We start from the raw sequence: 15,908 nt of genomic DNA on the forward strand, positions 1-15,908 counted from the left end.
TGAAGGACATAAAGGCATAGGGTTTTGTATCAGTAGAGGACAACCAGACTTTCCTCTGTGATGGCCACCCTACCCTGGAGGCTGCCACAGCGTGGCTGTCCCCTCGATTCCTCTTACTCGGGCCTGGTGGCAGCTGCTCGGTGGGGCAAAGGGAATCCATACGCGGGGTGAACGCTGCAGCAAAACCGCCCATCTCCTCTGTGTCATGTCCAAGGGTTTGGTGCGATTTAGCTCTTTACCTCCCTTACAGGAGGCAACCGGATCTACGGGCCTGATCCAAAGGCCATAAGAATCAGCGATGTGAAGCCAAGTCACAAGGGGCTTCTTTGCCTTCAGCGAGCATGCACAGTTGTGCGTGGATGCATAAGTTTTACAAAGTTGGTAGGGTGGGGAAAGGAGTAACCAATTATTTTCCCTCTCAGTACGAAGCTCTGACCCAGCACGCACATGGACTACCGACCGGCTGTCGACCAACGTGCCATTTTCACGGCTGTGCCCATAGTCCGAAAAGTGGCCGAGTTCACAGACTTACCCAGAAGGGTTGTTGTCAGCTCTGTTTTATCGTAAATCCAGAAGGCACCCAAAGGGCTCCCAAAAATCCTTATTTTTTTCAAATCTTACAACCTTTCAGAGTTTGGCTCATGTTTTAAGTGCTTGGAGTTTACCCTACTGGATACAACAAGGAAGTAATAAATACAAAAGAAAATCTATGTTTAAAGTTTTTATTATCAGTATTTTTTTTGTTTTTGTTTTTTTTACCATTTCTGGTTTCAAATAGCTCTTTCTTTGGAGACAGAACTGGAAGAACGGCATGTTTATTTCATGGCTGACTCATCAGGGTCGTGTGGATAGGATAAATGCTTCAGAAGCTAATGCTCTATAGAGATAATTGTTTTTAATATAAAACAGTAAATGTTTAGAACAACAGGTTCCCCACTCCCCCTTTTCTGCCATGGCCAATAAACCATAAGAAAGGCCACACAGTTTACATTTTAATAATATTAAGTTACTTGGTGCCATGTTTTTGCAGTCTTTATTGGAAAGTGGAATAAATTGCACACAGAGGAGTCAGAAGAGGGAGAAATCATCATGAATAAACATAGATTCTGGGATGCATTTATTTTTTGGTTTCATCTCAGGAAGGTAGAAAGTTTCCTCGAGAAAACAGATGCCCCCATCCGTCCTGCTTTGGGGAAGGGTCTCCCATTCACTTCTGCAGAATAAAAGCTTTTAGGGAAGCAAGTACCACAGAACCGGTCGGTCAAGGAGAACGAACCTGGCCACCTTCGGTCATCGTTCTCACACACCCCATCCGAGAGAAATCTGTCTTTCAATACAGAACCAGATTGACTGCTTGGAAACCATCCAGTCCCAAAGCTCCAAGGCAGCCAGTCCTTCGACCTGCAATCCAGTAGTGAGAAACGTTGGTCCAGAGTGTTTCGTGGGAAGCCCAGTTTCTACGCCAATGCCAGTGCACACCAAGAGTCCTGACGGAGGGGGACGCTGAGTCCTGATTGCGGAGTCATGGCAGAAGCAAAAGTGTAATCCTCAGGCTCAAATTTGAACTCGGAGTGGCCGCCGGCCAGTGTATCGTCTGATTGGCTTTGAGCCTGGGGAGATGATGATAACGACTGAGTTAATATAAAACTATGGATGGTTTTTACGTAGCAATCTCACATTGAGAAAGTAATATAGCTCCTTTTGTTCGTCATCACTCAGGGATGTCATAGGCTCGTGCTAAGGTCTTCTCACTTATTACTGGGGCTAGGGTTTTCAAGGGTGCCCAAGGGAGTTTGTGCCACCTTTGCATTGATACTGAATGGAAATTTGGGGAAGGGTCTCCTATTCACTTCTGCAGAATAAAAGCTCACTCAGGCTCTGTTGGCAACCCCAGCAGTTTGGCTGGACTGAATTCTTTGGGATGAAGGGGAAGTAGCAACAACAGAGTACAGAGAGCACGTTATCGGCAGAAGGATGATTATCATATTTGTCATAACGTAGGAACATAAACGTGACAGATCATGAGCATGATAGATTAGATCCGACAATAACTCTATACTCAGGAGAACCCCATAGCCAGGCAGAAGAGATGCTTTGTGCGGAGACCGACGTGCACAATTTCCGTCTCTCTCTATGTATCCCATTCAGAGAGTGCTGGGCACCTCTGCTTTCAGAAGCACTACACAAATCAGATTTATTGGTGTCAGGGGTAAACACCTCCCATAAACTGGAGATGGCTCCAAGCCAGGCAGCTTGGAGCTCAATCTGAGCTCCCCACAAATGCAGGCAAATTGAGCTTGGTTGGACCCAGCGACGAGACAACATGTAGCCACAGTACTTGGCATTGCAGACTGGGTCGCAGCCATCTCTTTACCGCATGGATAAAACCTGCTCAGGCAAAGCCTCAGGGCAAAAAAAGGGTCTTGTACCCGAGACCTGTAGGAACTGCTGATTTTGCTGTATCTGCACCAATGAAGTACAGCTCAAAGCTGCAAAGGGAGCTCCACCCAGTAGCATGTGCATCTAACTGATGTGTTTAGGGGGCTGGAATTTCCTACACTAGGCTCCTCATGCTTATACCGGTTTTACAACACCATAACTCCGCTGACCCCATTGCATTTACTTGTAGGTCAGCACTGAGTGAATTCAGATCACGTTCTACCTGGTCTCCACCTCCTTAAGTTTGCCACTTCCCGGGCATGTCTGCATGAGATGCTCACTGTGCATTAGCCTAATAACACCACGCAATAACACGTCATGGCAGAAACCATGCTAATAGCCTACTGTGCGGTGTTATTAGGCTAATGTGCAGCAAGTGTCACTAAATAACCGTGCGCCAGCACTACTGTGCAGTAACTCTAGGTACTGTGCATTTAGTTAACACTAAACTAAATGAGCAATATCTGAAGTGCGTTGATGAATGTGTAGATGCACCCCCTGTCCCTGAGCAAAGGTGCCAGGACTTTCAAGACCTCCTGCCCCAGGGAAGCCCCACAGATGTGCTCACTTGGCCCTGTTATGGGCAAGTCCTGCCCTGAAGTCTCATTCTGTACTTCATGGAGAATTTCCACACACACGGTTTTCATTCATGTTGGAACAAAAATAAAATTCAGAAACACTGAAACCCTTAATGGAAGGTCATTGCTGTTCCCTGCCCAGCTCTACAGAGTCCCCATACCAGTGCCTCATAGTTTCCAAAACAAAAGGTGCAACTGGAGGGAGAGGACACGCTAAGGGGATGTCCCGCACCAGGCAGCATCTAAACCAGCCTATTGCACAGAAACTTAAGAGCAGCTCATAGGAAGTCAGCGCAAGTCGCTCCCTCCTCTTGCGCCTTACCTGGGAAACCGACACGATCGTTTGTCCCGGGAACTGCGATGTCACACTGGGCTCGGTTTTTAAAGTGACGGTGCTGTCTGAGTTTGTAATGGAGGAAGGGGAGTTAGTGGCTGAAGTCGTCGACCCTGCAAGGCAATGGTTACAAGTTTGGTAAAGCAACACGGGCACTGACCACTTTTGAAAGCAGCGGCGGTTTATATTTGTATGTCCGCCTGCGCTTTCAGCAAAGGGGAGACTCTCCGATCTCACAGTGCTACTGTTGCATAGGAGTATATGGCACCACCAAAGTAGAGCTGACTGGTAGGGGACATGATAGAGAAACCTGGGTGGGAGGTAGAGACGTGATAGGTGCATGCTTTATTTCTCATGCACCTGCCTGACAGAGGCTGGCAGTCCTTCAGAGTCCATCGGGGCTACCCTCCAATCTGCTGGAGGGTTGCTGCAAGTGAAGCATGAGGCCCGGGTTATCTGGGGCATGCCCGGGTCCTGCTTTTTCCTTCTACCCCCTCGTTGCCTACCTTAGCCTGATTGAGAGCCCTGCAGCCCCAGAACCCGTTACCCGTCCTGCTCCACCCCATCTGGAAAGTCTGATGGCAGAGACATCAAGGGCTCCCAAAATGAATTTTCCTTCCTAGGTCTCTCACCTCATCGCTCCTGCCAAGCACCAATGGGTAAGACTAGGAATTGCACATGCCTTCTAAAAAGGCCAGCAGGTAAACAGTTAATGCACAGCTTTGTTTCTGTTGTCACACTACTTTGGGGAGTAAGCCCCCCCGCTGAGATGAATGGCACTGTTTGGACTCAAGAAAACAACAGTTCCTCAAGCTGCATCGGAAGGGTTTCTTTCCCACCACGACAACCAGAAGTCCCTCCTCACCCCCACGACTTTTTCTAAGAGAAGAAGAAGACCAACCAACCGTCTCGGAGACCAACCAATTCTGTAGTAATACAATTACTCTAAACATCGGACCCCACTTATGGTCTAAGCCAAAAGCAAGGGCAAGTAAAGAACAGTACCTGTTGAAGTTTTGCCTTTGCTAATGTTTTTAGGCTTCCTTTTCCTCGTCTGGATGCTTTCCTTTTTCATTGCCAGAGGTCGTGGTACCTTGACATGCATAAAGTTGAGAACCATTAATATTGCATTTTACTTAGGTTGTAACCACAAATTTGCTGCTTTTCTGTTTACATACTGTAGTGTGTGTGATGCACTCACAGGCCTTGTCCTTCAGCACGTGCTATTTTTCTTTGCAATAGGCCTTGGCTGGAAGATGTATAAGGTTGAACAGCTAAGGGTTTCCCACAATATTTTTCCCCCCTAATTTCCTATTTTCCTTTTCCTGATTTATTAGTGACCTCTACAACCGCATCTTATTACATTATACCAGCATCTGGGGAACTCAATGGTTTGCACATAATCATCACTTTAATCACTGGGCCATCAGTTTCTCTGGTCCAGACTAAAGGATTAAAACTGCTTTCTGACCTATGGGCAGGTTTTTGGTAATTCCCATCCTCAGTGGATAAAAGTTATTATGACAAAAATCCCATCCCCAATTCGACACTAACTGTCCCCTATGTAGAAGACGAGGGGCACCATAGATTCAGTCGGCATTGGGACTATCCTCTCTGAATGGTCCTTCCAGGTCAAGCGTGGTACGATTACAGTAAAAGAAAGCTATCCTCCTCAAACCAGGGAACTCCAAGGCTAGTAATTAATATGGATCTACTTAACACATTGAAATAGAAATAGGAGCCAAAAAAGATTTGTGCCTTTGCCCCTGTGACAACAAAGTGGAAAGCAGAGCGACTGTATTTAAAATGCTTGTGTGTTAAGGCTGGAAGAGCCTGCTAATGATTACCTGCTCTGAGCGCTGGTATAACCCAGATCCCAGAGAGCCAGCTAGTCATTTCTGCATCAGGCCTGTCATTTCTGTTCGAGCAATGCTGCATCTCTTAGGAAGGTATACGGTGAAGTAATGGAGACTCCACCATGCCCGTAAGCCTTCATGGGTGAAAAGACACCTCATTTCTAGTCTGAATTTTTCTTCCTTCAGTTTCCAGTCACTGGATCTTGTTTTTTTGCCCTTTTTTCTGGTAGATGAACAAGCCATCTACCGTCAAAAAATTGAACCTGGGGGAAAGTAATCTCTTGGCCTTCTCTTGAAGCTAAACTAAACAGACTGAGCTTCTCATTATACAGCACTGGATCATGCTTGTAGCTCTTTTCTGAATCCTTTCCAGTTACTGGACTGGATGAAGCTGCTGCTTCGAATATAAAGTCAAGGCATGGTATTTTGAACCCCTTGGAAAATGATGAAAGGCATGCCTAGAATGGTTTCCTTCAGAGGATGAGCGAGTTCCTTACCCCATGGAGCTTCATGTATAATCCACAGGCGTTGCAGACGGGCTCTCCTTCTGCGTTGCGTCTCCAGAGGGTGGTGTTGGTTGTGTGACAGTTAGTGCAACAAAGACCAGCACGTCTAGATGATGACTATAAAAAATAGAACATATGCACGCGCATGAGACAAGAAAAAGTGGGAGTTTGCATGAAGAGGAAAAAGAAAAACCTCGGCTTATGCCGATTTCCTGGAAAATGAAAAATGCTGAAAAATGTACAAGATAACAAAATTCACATAAAAGAAATAGCATTCTAGTGAGATCATTTTAATTTGCAAATGCTTTTTTATTGAGATTGATAAACCTGCCAGATATCCTTTTAATCTCTTGCATTAATGTTAAACAAATCTGTTCCAAGAAGTAATATTTCATAACATGGTGCAATGATTTCTAAGCCATCCCGTCAGATGCAGAACGATTTTATAAGAACTGTTATCCAAGTTTATGAGCAGAAATTTTACAAACTCTGTAGAAGCACATTGTTGCTCTAACTCAACTATTCAACTGTACTGTCCACAACCCCCTCCACTAAATTACCAGCGGCCAAATTAAACTCTGGTCTAAAACTGCTGGGGTCAATGGTGTTACATCAGTGTTGGCTGGACTTCGTAAATTCAGTATGAAAAAATTATGCTTTGTATGTGTTGCAGATGGTCCATCTCATCTGAAAGACCAAAAACACCAGATAAAAATTAATGAATGACCCATTTTTGTGGTGCACTGATTCTGGAATTAGGCCTCCAAATGACTGTTTCTTTACGGTAGAAGAAACACTTTTGCAGAAGCAGCAACTGTCAACCGTATCTGTCAGCTACATGCTCAGCCATTGGGAAAGTCAAGAGCTCCCAACCCAGGGTTTTAGCTTGTCAACTTATGGGTGTTTCATTATAACATCTCTTAATGCTAAGCATTCAAAGTATTTTAATAGGACACTTCAGTAAGTGGAAGCATACCAGCACCATATTTAATATTAAGGACTATCTCCACATTCAGATGTTTGACTGACATTCTTCAGCCTTGAGAAAACAATTTCAATTCATCACAGAGACAAATGACACATGATGTGAGCTACGAAGAATTCAACATCTGTTTATTTTTCCATTGCGGCTTCCATTATTACTCAGCCTTGCGATAAATTAGGCGCAATGAGTAGGAATAAAAAAGAAAGGCTTTGCATCGTTAGTAGGCAAGTAGAGAATCAGGGTTGAGTTTCGGAGTTGTGGGCTGATGTGACACTCATCTGATTTTTTTTTATGTAAAGAGGCTTCATGGCAACTAGCAGCAAATAATGATGTTGCTTTATAAAACTCTTTCGCTTTCAAAAAAGTAACCTGTCAAAAACATAAAGCCAAGGTGCAATCTGGTTTAATCGGTACCTGTGTTAAACTTTTTCCTTAGCAAGTCCTGCCCCTAGCAAGAAGGACAGAGCCGTGATCGTACCTGGGCAAAATCCTGCTCTCGGAGATGCTACCTTAACTCTTGCCAGTCCATGAAAGCCCCATGTACAACCTGTGCCATGATCAATCCCACAAAGTGTTCAGCCCCTCTGCTAAGCCAGGGAGAAAGGAGATCTGCCAATGCCCCCCTGGACTCGTCCCACCAAGGCAGCGTATACAGCAAGCTGATGGGATTACTCACAGAAATAAGTGCTACACCTGTTTCTGGGGGCTGGGGTTTCCAGAACTGCTGTTGCAGTTCCCACTGAAGATTGCAGGGACTTTACTAGGGAGCGGGACCCAAATAAGGCCAATGGGAAGAATCTGAAAGTCTCAGTGTTTGCAAGTTGAGCTACCAGCAGAGACACTTAGGGGCTGCCTGTATATAGTAACAGCCACTGGGTTCGGAGAAAGGGGGACTTCAAATTCGATAGTCGAGTGCCTCAGGACTGGAGTGTGTAGAGCGTGCGTGGACCTGTCCAGCTCCGTCCTGCCTTGAACCAGCGGACTCAGTGAAGGCTCAGGTCTCATGACAGGGGCTTGACCCAGCAGACGCCTACACACGAGCAGCGAGGCTGCTCCAACATGCTGTGATTGCAGCGCATCGGACCAGACCGCTGCACTGTGGTAATTACCGTGCTCCGGCATCTCATGCTCATGTCCCCATGCTCAAAAATGGCAGTGGGGGTGCGTTATCTAAAGTTCATTTTTTAGATAAAGCGCCCTTGCCACCATTTTAAGTGGGGGAATACCAATGCATGAAATGCTCCTGGCACTTGAATGGCTCTGCCACTCTAATTAGAGCTCTCTCCCTCTGCCCCCAGAGCATGTGTGTAAATGCCCCTGATCATTGCATTTACATTATAAATGGCACAAAACCAGTCCATGTCCTTATATGCCCAGACCACCACAGTCACTGGGTGCCTCGCAGTTGTGACTGGCTTTTATCCGCCCGAGTCTCTGCGAGGTAGGGAGGTGTTGTCCCCATTTCACAAATGGGAACTGAGGCACGGGTAGATTCACTGCTTTGTCCAAAATCAAATGCAAACGCCGTGGTGAGGCGGGAGCAGACCCACCACCTCTTCAGTCCACTGCCTGACCCACTAGTAAGATCTTCCTAAATTTTTGGCCCCAGTTTTGATGAAAGTGTAACACGTATCCGACCGAACCCAGAACCAGCTATTTCTCATAAAATCCTCCTTTTCAATCTGACCCTCCTCCTAATGAGCTCAATGAGAGCACAACCAAGGCTCACCAAGTTACCAAAAATATCATGTCTAAGCACTCTCTGCCATTGGCCATTCTGAATTTTGAAAGAAAGACACAGTCAAGGCTACTTGTGCTCACCGAAGGACACGACTACAATACGGCATGGCGAATTTCCCAGCAGTTCACTTAAAAGCAAACGCGTTCCTGCCTGCCCCCGCCCCATCTGCCTTTGTAGCGTCCTGACCTTGTCTAGGAAGCGATTGACTTCAACATTGTGCTGTAGTGTTTATTTATACAAATGCAGTGTACACTTAAACAGAAAAGCTCTTCATGGGCTGCACTTGACAGCAACTGCTGCTGATAAGCTCAAGGAATCGTTAGTTTGAGCGCACTGAATACAGCCCACGTTATAAAAGTTATACCGAGACTCTGCCAGAGTTCGTAGCCCCGAGATGCGAGGAATTCAGACTGGATGGAGCTGTCTGAGAAGTCGGGCCAGCGTTTGCAGCGAAACCACCAAGTCCCCAGAGAATCACGTAGTTTCATTTTCGAACCCGGAAATGAAATCAGGCGAGTTGCACGGAAAATACCTTTGGACCCGAGACCGTTCAGTCAAAACGCAGCTAAGCTTTTTGCCGCATTTAGACAGGCCCAACTGGTGGGAGAGTCGCTTCGCTTAAAATCCTGCCGCATCAGATGAACTTTATGAGTATGGGCTGCGGGGAGTGGACCTGGGTCAGCTTGTCTAGGCAAAATCCTGCTCTCGGAGATGCTGCCTTAACTCTTGCTGTGATCAGTCCTGCAAAGTGCTCAGCACATGCAGTAAAGCCCTAGGGAAAGGAGAGGAGCGCCGTGCAGATCTGCCAGAGCCACCCCGGAGTCGTCCCACCAAGGCAGCCTATACAGCAAGGACATAGCAGAATATCCCTGTTTGAATCTGAGCCCTGCCTCTGACCTCCCGGCTTTGAACGAACCTGAAACTCCAGGGATTTGCGATCGCGTGAACTGAAATTCCTGGGGACATTAATCAAAACACGTGACATCCTAGAAAAATAGGGCTGAAAGGGACCTTAGGTCATCTTATTCAACCCCTCCTCATGGCAGGATCGGCTCTGTCTAAACCGTCCCAAATAAATGCTCGTCTAACCTGCACTTGCGAATTGGCAATAACAGACACGCCACAACTGGCATAGATAAACCGTTTCAGTGATTTTCTGTCTTGCAGCTGGAAAGTGCTTCCTCATATATAACCCAGATCTCCTTTGTAGAAATGTATGCCCCTTAGTTTGTCCCTGATAAAGTTCACGCTGACCTAAGTAGATCCCTATTCACTTCGTATGGCATTTACGATCCAACCCCAAGTCAGGTTCCCCGAAGCGGTATTACCTCCACGCAAACAGTTAAGGTATAGCTGTCATAAAAGACATGTCTGAAACCCCTCTGTCAAGGGAATCCTCTGCCCCTCGTCGACTGTGATTGCCATTATTGGTTGACTTTGTGGTTATCTGACATGCGCTGTAAAAATTGTCATGCTTTTTTGCTCTTGGTTTTCTTTCCCCCTGCACCAACAGTATAATCATTTCTGTGGAATACGTCCATGCACAAAGCACTGCTCTAGCACAATGATTTCAGGAGACACTGCAGACACTATAGCATGTTTCTGTGCAGTATCCGAACGGCAAAGCTCTAGGGCTACTGAAAGAAAAAAAAGGTAACTTCAACGTGCCGGGCAGTAACGGCTTCCTCAGCATCGGCCCCCTCTGACAATTAGCAGACTGAACAAGGACTCCGGTAAGACCTCAACAGCTGGCTCCAAACTAGATTTTAATAGTCAAGGCTGTTCAGCCCCGCAGAGACAATGCACTACTTGTGCAGCAAGCCCTGAATCTGTGGCCATTTCTGCAATAACTCAGCTTTCTAATCCGAGCAGTTCCCAACGAACTCTGTAGGACTACCTATGGGTAACAAGCCACGTGTGCTTCCAGGACCAGGTCCTAACTTAATAGTTATAAAACATTTCAAAGTACCTTGCCTATAAAAAGGTGTCTGTAATGCAGAACTCTGTCCTATCCCATCTCTGAGCTACTGCTTTCTATTGAAATCAGTACTAGCATCTTATTCGTTTTAAAGACAACACTGATACAACTCATACATCACAGACCAGCTGCCTGTGCTGCCTACAGAATGTCACCCTTATAATGCACTAGCAGTCGTACACTTCTTGCTCTACTGTATCATCTTATACATGAATAGGCCGACTGATGTGAAACTGCTGAGTATCATTCCCACTGCACTGCATAAAGTCTTTCTGAAGTCTCTAGCAAAGGGTGTATATTTTTATTTGGTGGCACTTTGCATAGTAAAAAGAGCAGGCATCAACAGAACACACAAGGAAATAGCTGGTTACAAAACTAAGAACCTAAAACACAACAGCAGCTGCCTAATTGCAATGTCTGCGTCTCCAAGCACTATAAGGAGGCATAACTGAACTGCTCCTAAGGTTATTGATACTGTAATATTTATCTGAATTGCCTAATAAAAGTACAGGGCACTTTCCCTATCAACGAGGCTAGCAGAGGACAGATGACACGCAGTGCTTTGCTCCCCCCCTCACCCCCCACAAAGCAAAGCAAAGCAAAGCAAAGCAAAGCAAACACCTGTGGAACAAACTTTGTAAACTTAGAAAATAGCAAGATGAAATCTGTAATTTCTGTAACCAGATATTTCCCTGTGTGTTACTTTGATGTCGGGGTCTTTTCTTTTTACTATGCAAAGCCCCGCTGAATAAAAAGACAAGCCTCTTCCTAAAGATTTCAGAATTAAATGTGAAACTTAATTTCAAAAAAATTGTTTTATGAGGCTAAAGACCTCATGACACCCAGGAAGACACCAGGTACCAAAAGCTAATCCTTGAGGGATCTGCTGAGAATTTGCTAAGTAATAATCTGAATAATAAATACCACCAAATCCACGGTAGGACTTTGCATGCAAACAAAGGGAAAAATGGAACAAGCAGAAATGGCCCTTTTCCTGGACTATGTGAAGAGACCAACCCCGCTGTTTTTATTTGAGCTGCTTTCAGGGTCAGGACCCAGTATTATAGCCTCCTCGTTCACTGAATTGGGCATCACATACTGCTTCCCATGTTAGAGACAGCTGCAGGGCACACTCAGCTCTCATTCACTTTCCATTCACTGCCCATTCATTTTCCTTACAAATCCAAAGTCAGTTAGTCTGTACAAGGTTGCTAGAGCAGCCAAAACTGCCCTTGAGTTGGGCGTGAGAAATGGTTGTGGCAATAAGATCGACTGCTGCAACATCCTTGTGTTGTCCAGTGCCTGCAACTGCCGAGATGCATGAGATCTGCTTCACTGCTCCTGCAGCGCTGAAGTCAGTGTGAACTTTCCCAGCGGCTTCGGTGGATGCCAAGTCAGCTCCTCTAGTTACAAAACCCTGCCCCACTACTTCAAAAAATGCCAAGACCTATCTGACCACAGCAGCATTTGGGCAAAGGCACAGTACTGGTTGCAGAAGGGCTTCCCAGACAAAGTCTGACTCCTCTCCGGCGCAGTATGCTTCGGGCACAGCCCCACGTCCCTGCAGCCTGAGCCAGGGGACTGAACATAAGAAGGGCAACGTGCACAGAGGGGTTTATCTGAATGTCAGGTTCTCTGCTCCATCATGGGGGATTGGGAGTTACTGGTTGCCAATCAATAATGATTCAGCAAGGCAGGGATCCAGTATAAGGAAAGTCCAAATACTGAACATATCCTGCCAGTAATACTCCACAAAAACCCCTTAGTAGCATGTCCCAACTAGTCCTGAAGCAAGTCCAGAGCAGCAGAGACTTGAATTTCACATGTACCATTCATTATATCCCCCCAGCTTGGACACCCCATTAGAAGCAAGAAATACATGGGACTGAGAGCTGAACCTCCCCACCCTCCCTGCCCTTTCTAACCCAGTTGGCTTTCTCTCTTACGAAGTAAAACCAATTCTCCGTTCTCCAGAAAACTGCAGGGCTCTGAAATTTGGTTTCATCCCAAATTAGGATAAAAGTCAGGCAAAACCTTTACTTTGTGCACCGACTGAAATATTTGGAAATATTTCCCTTCTGCTTTGCTGAAATGTGTTGCGCGGACAAGGTCTTAACGCTGCATTTTTATAAGATCATAGCATTTAATTTTGACTGTGCTGTCACGTTTCATAGGATAGCGTAATACCCAAAATGATAAAATTAAAAGGGTGTTGGTAATTTTCCAAGGAAAAAAGTTGACCTGATCAATACGTTCCTGGGAAACATGATTTGTGGAATCGGTACGGTCCAATGGAAAGCAGTCAGAAATGAACATTTTTGACCTACGCTACTCAGACGGCTGCAGCAGAAGTGGAAGAGGAGCTGTGATTGGGACTAATCCAGGGAAGCCCAGAAAATAGCCACTGCTTCACTGACCAGCCTGGATATAGTGCCACGGGGGAGTGCAGGAGACCTAGCTCAGCGGCTCTCCAGGCAGGAACAAGAATCTAATTCAAGGGGGAACCTATTAGCCTCCATTTCGTTTTAGCCCTTTTCATGAGCTGGAAGAACAATCCTAACAGCAAACACCGCTCTGGAGTCACTTTGTACAAGTACCGCGAGATCCAAGCACAGACCTGGCCGATTTTTCTTTCTGTTGCTATTTCAACCCTTCCACACTATTTTCTCTAACGAAATTAGTGGCCTTTCTCTGGATTTGCATGCGTGTAAAAGAGAGCAGAGACAGGGACACCGAGCAGACTGAAGCACACGAGAAATTTTCCAGGGACACATTTTTTTCTGTCAGTTAAAGCAAAAATGCTTCATTTTGACAGAGGCATATTTTAAAACCCAGAGTGCAATGTTCTGATTTTCCATTTAGAGAGGAATATATCTTTCAAATATTTACCTGTATTATGCAGGGCATTATGGAAGATAAAATGTAAAAAAAAAAAAATCAAAATCAAAATCAGAATGAACCATTTTGATCAACATGTTAGTTGACCTTTAAAAAAAAAAAATGTTGTGGAAGGTTTCAAAATGTTTTGTTTTTATTCTATTTAAGAAGAAAAATAAATTGAATTAATCCAGTCTCCCGCAACACGAAAAACCCAGCTCTTACATACAGCTGATTCACACACACAAGTATCCTGGATATTTCCAATGACTGATTTTCAAGGTAAAACTTTTACATCTAACAACTAACTTTACACATTCAAAAGTGAATTTATATGAGAAAAAAACATCCCCTCCCTCTTGCCACAAACTGCGATGAGATTCAAGAGAATCCAACACCTGGAAGATTAATACTACAATCTGAAGACACGGCAAGCAGCTAATTAAGAGTACAGATCTAAATCTAAACTTCAGCCAACCCTGACAGCTGAGAGGCATCACTGACTCCCTGGGGCTCCAGCCTATCCTATTTATTTAGCTGGGGCCCAATTCTGCTTCCACACAACTTTTCAGCCAGCTCTGACATCTATGGAAAAAGGATTGATCAGAGATCAGAGGCTGTTCCTCATATCCAGAAAGCAGGGTAGATATGCACCTTCACAGACTAATTAAATGATATATATTTAGTGGTATGTATCTACGTATGTGTATTTTGTATGCATATAGCACAAGCTTTCCTGAACCCAAGTTCCCTTCAACAGATGCTGTGAAAGGAGGTGCAGAAAGCAGAGTATAGGAAGGAGAAAGAAATTAGAACACAAAAGCCAAGGAAGAAGGGTGAAAGAGAGAGGTAGCCAGCCCTGAAAAGTAATTTACAGATCTCTTTACCCAAGATTATATCGAATCTAGGAGGGAAATGTATTGGTATGACTGATATATAAAATATACATACATATATGAGTGCATAAAGTCAATATATGTGCGGGTAAAGTCAGTTGCATATGTATCCTATACACACACACACACACACACACACACATATGTATTCACATATAGTATATATCGTATGTATTAATATATTAATACAGATACGTGTGTGAATATAGATCTATATCCATATACCGTATATATATATTCACACACATATCTGTATTAATATATATTAGTAGATATGATATATATGTATATATGACTGCGTATCTGTGTATGTATGTGTATATATATGTGTATATGTGTGTGTATACACACGTGTATATGTATATGTGTGTATGTGTATGTAGAGATATATACACACACAGATATATATTAATACATAGAGATATATACACCTACACACACATACGTGTATATACACACGCATACGTACACACACATCAAGTGAGAGATATATATCTATATATATGCAACTGACAGTACCCGTACATATGTCTATATATTACTCACATACAGACAAATACACGCATAGAAATGTGTATAGACTCACACACACATAAGGATGTAAACACAGACCTATACGCGTGTATTTGGATATAGCCGGGAGGGTGTATAAACCCGAACAGCTCTACCTATGTATGCTAAGACCTTTTTTCCAAGTACTTAGCTGGTCTCTAATTCAAGACATCACACATCTACTCCACGAACCTCTCCTGCCCACATATGCACTTGTATCCGGGTGTGAGTACACACCACCACAGGGGAGCTACCCCCTGCAGTGAAATGATGCCCCTCTTTCTCAGCTGCCTGCGGGCGCTGCCAGCCCCGCTGCACAGCTCGGGCCCGCGCAGCCCTGCCGAGCTGTGCCAGTGGCAGCCCAGGCCCTTCCTGGTGCCGCAGGGCAGGGCTGGCCCCCTTCCCCCTAGCGCCGGCCCTGCCCGCCGTGGGCCTGAGCTCTGCCGCTGCCCCAGCCGCAGCCTCCCCCGGGGCCGCAGCCCCCTGGCCCGTGCAAGCGCGGCGGCCTCACCAGTCTCTTCTGCGGCTTGATGAGCGGCCGGTTGATGCCGTTCATCTTGTGGTAGAGCCCGCAGGCGTTGCACAGGTAGTGCCCGGTGCCGTCCTTCCTCCACAGCGGCGTGGACATGGCCCCGCAGTTCACGCACTCCCGGCCGTCGCCGGGGAACTCCTCCAAGTACTCTGCAACCACAGACCCCCGCCCCGCCGTCAGGGCGTGACACCGGCGTGCGTGCAAACGAGCGGCTCCCCGCCCGGGGTGACACGCCGGGGCCGTGCATGCCCGCGTCCCCTACGCCCGACCCGCCGGGTTTCGCCCCCCGCCCACGCACCCATCCGTGCCAAGCCGGGGGGCCGCGTGCCCCACGGGGCCCGGCGTCACCTACCGAAGGTGGCTCTGCGGCCGGGCAGGCCCTGCCTGCTCTGCAGGCTCTGCAGCACGCTGCTCTCGAAGGGCCCCGCGGGCCAGGCCGGGGCCATGTCCGGGCTCACGTAGGCCGGGTAGGCGCCGGAGTAGGTCCCGCCGACGGAGCGCACCAGGGCGCCGCCGTACTGGTCCCGGCCGGCGCTGCCCAGCAGCAGCGGGCTCTGGTAGGCGCCGTCGCGGCCGGCCGCGCTGCTCACGGGCGGGCTGTGCGAGTAGGAGAAGCCGGGCGAGGCGTGCGGGC

General features: G+C 46.4%; 1 protein-coding gene across 1 annotated transcript; it reads right to left on the reverse strand.

Moving 5' to 3' along the window:
- Positions 1 to 749: 749 nt before the first annotated feature.
- GATA5 (GATA binding protein 5) lies at positions 750 to 15,906 on the reverse strand (the record flags this gene model as incomplete). Its single annotated transcript, XM_019548093.1, has 6 exons — positions 750 to 1,610; positions 3,340 to 3,464; positions 4,357 to 4,444; positions 5,705 to 5,830; positions 15,254 to 15,423; positions 15,627 to 15,906. Coding segments are annotated over 6 exons (942 nt in total), but the record flags the coding sequence as incomplete, so codon positions are not given.
- Between the last annotated feature and the right edge of the window lie 2 nt (positions 15,907 to 15,908).

The sequence above is a fragment of the Crocodylus porosus genome, unplaced genomic scaffold (assembly GCF_001723895.1).
Source record: "Crocodylus porosus isolate Cpor-Errol unplaced genomic scaffold, CroPor_comp1, whole genome shotgun sequence".
Classification (NCBI taxonomy): domain Eukaryota; kingdom Metazoa; phylum Chordata; order Crocodylia; family Crocodylidae; genus Crocodylus; species Crocodylus porosus.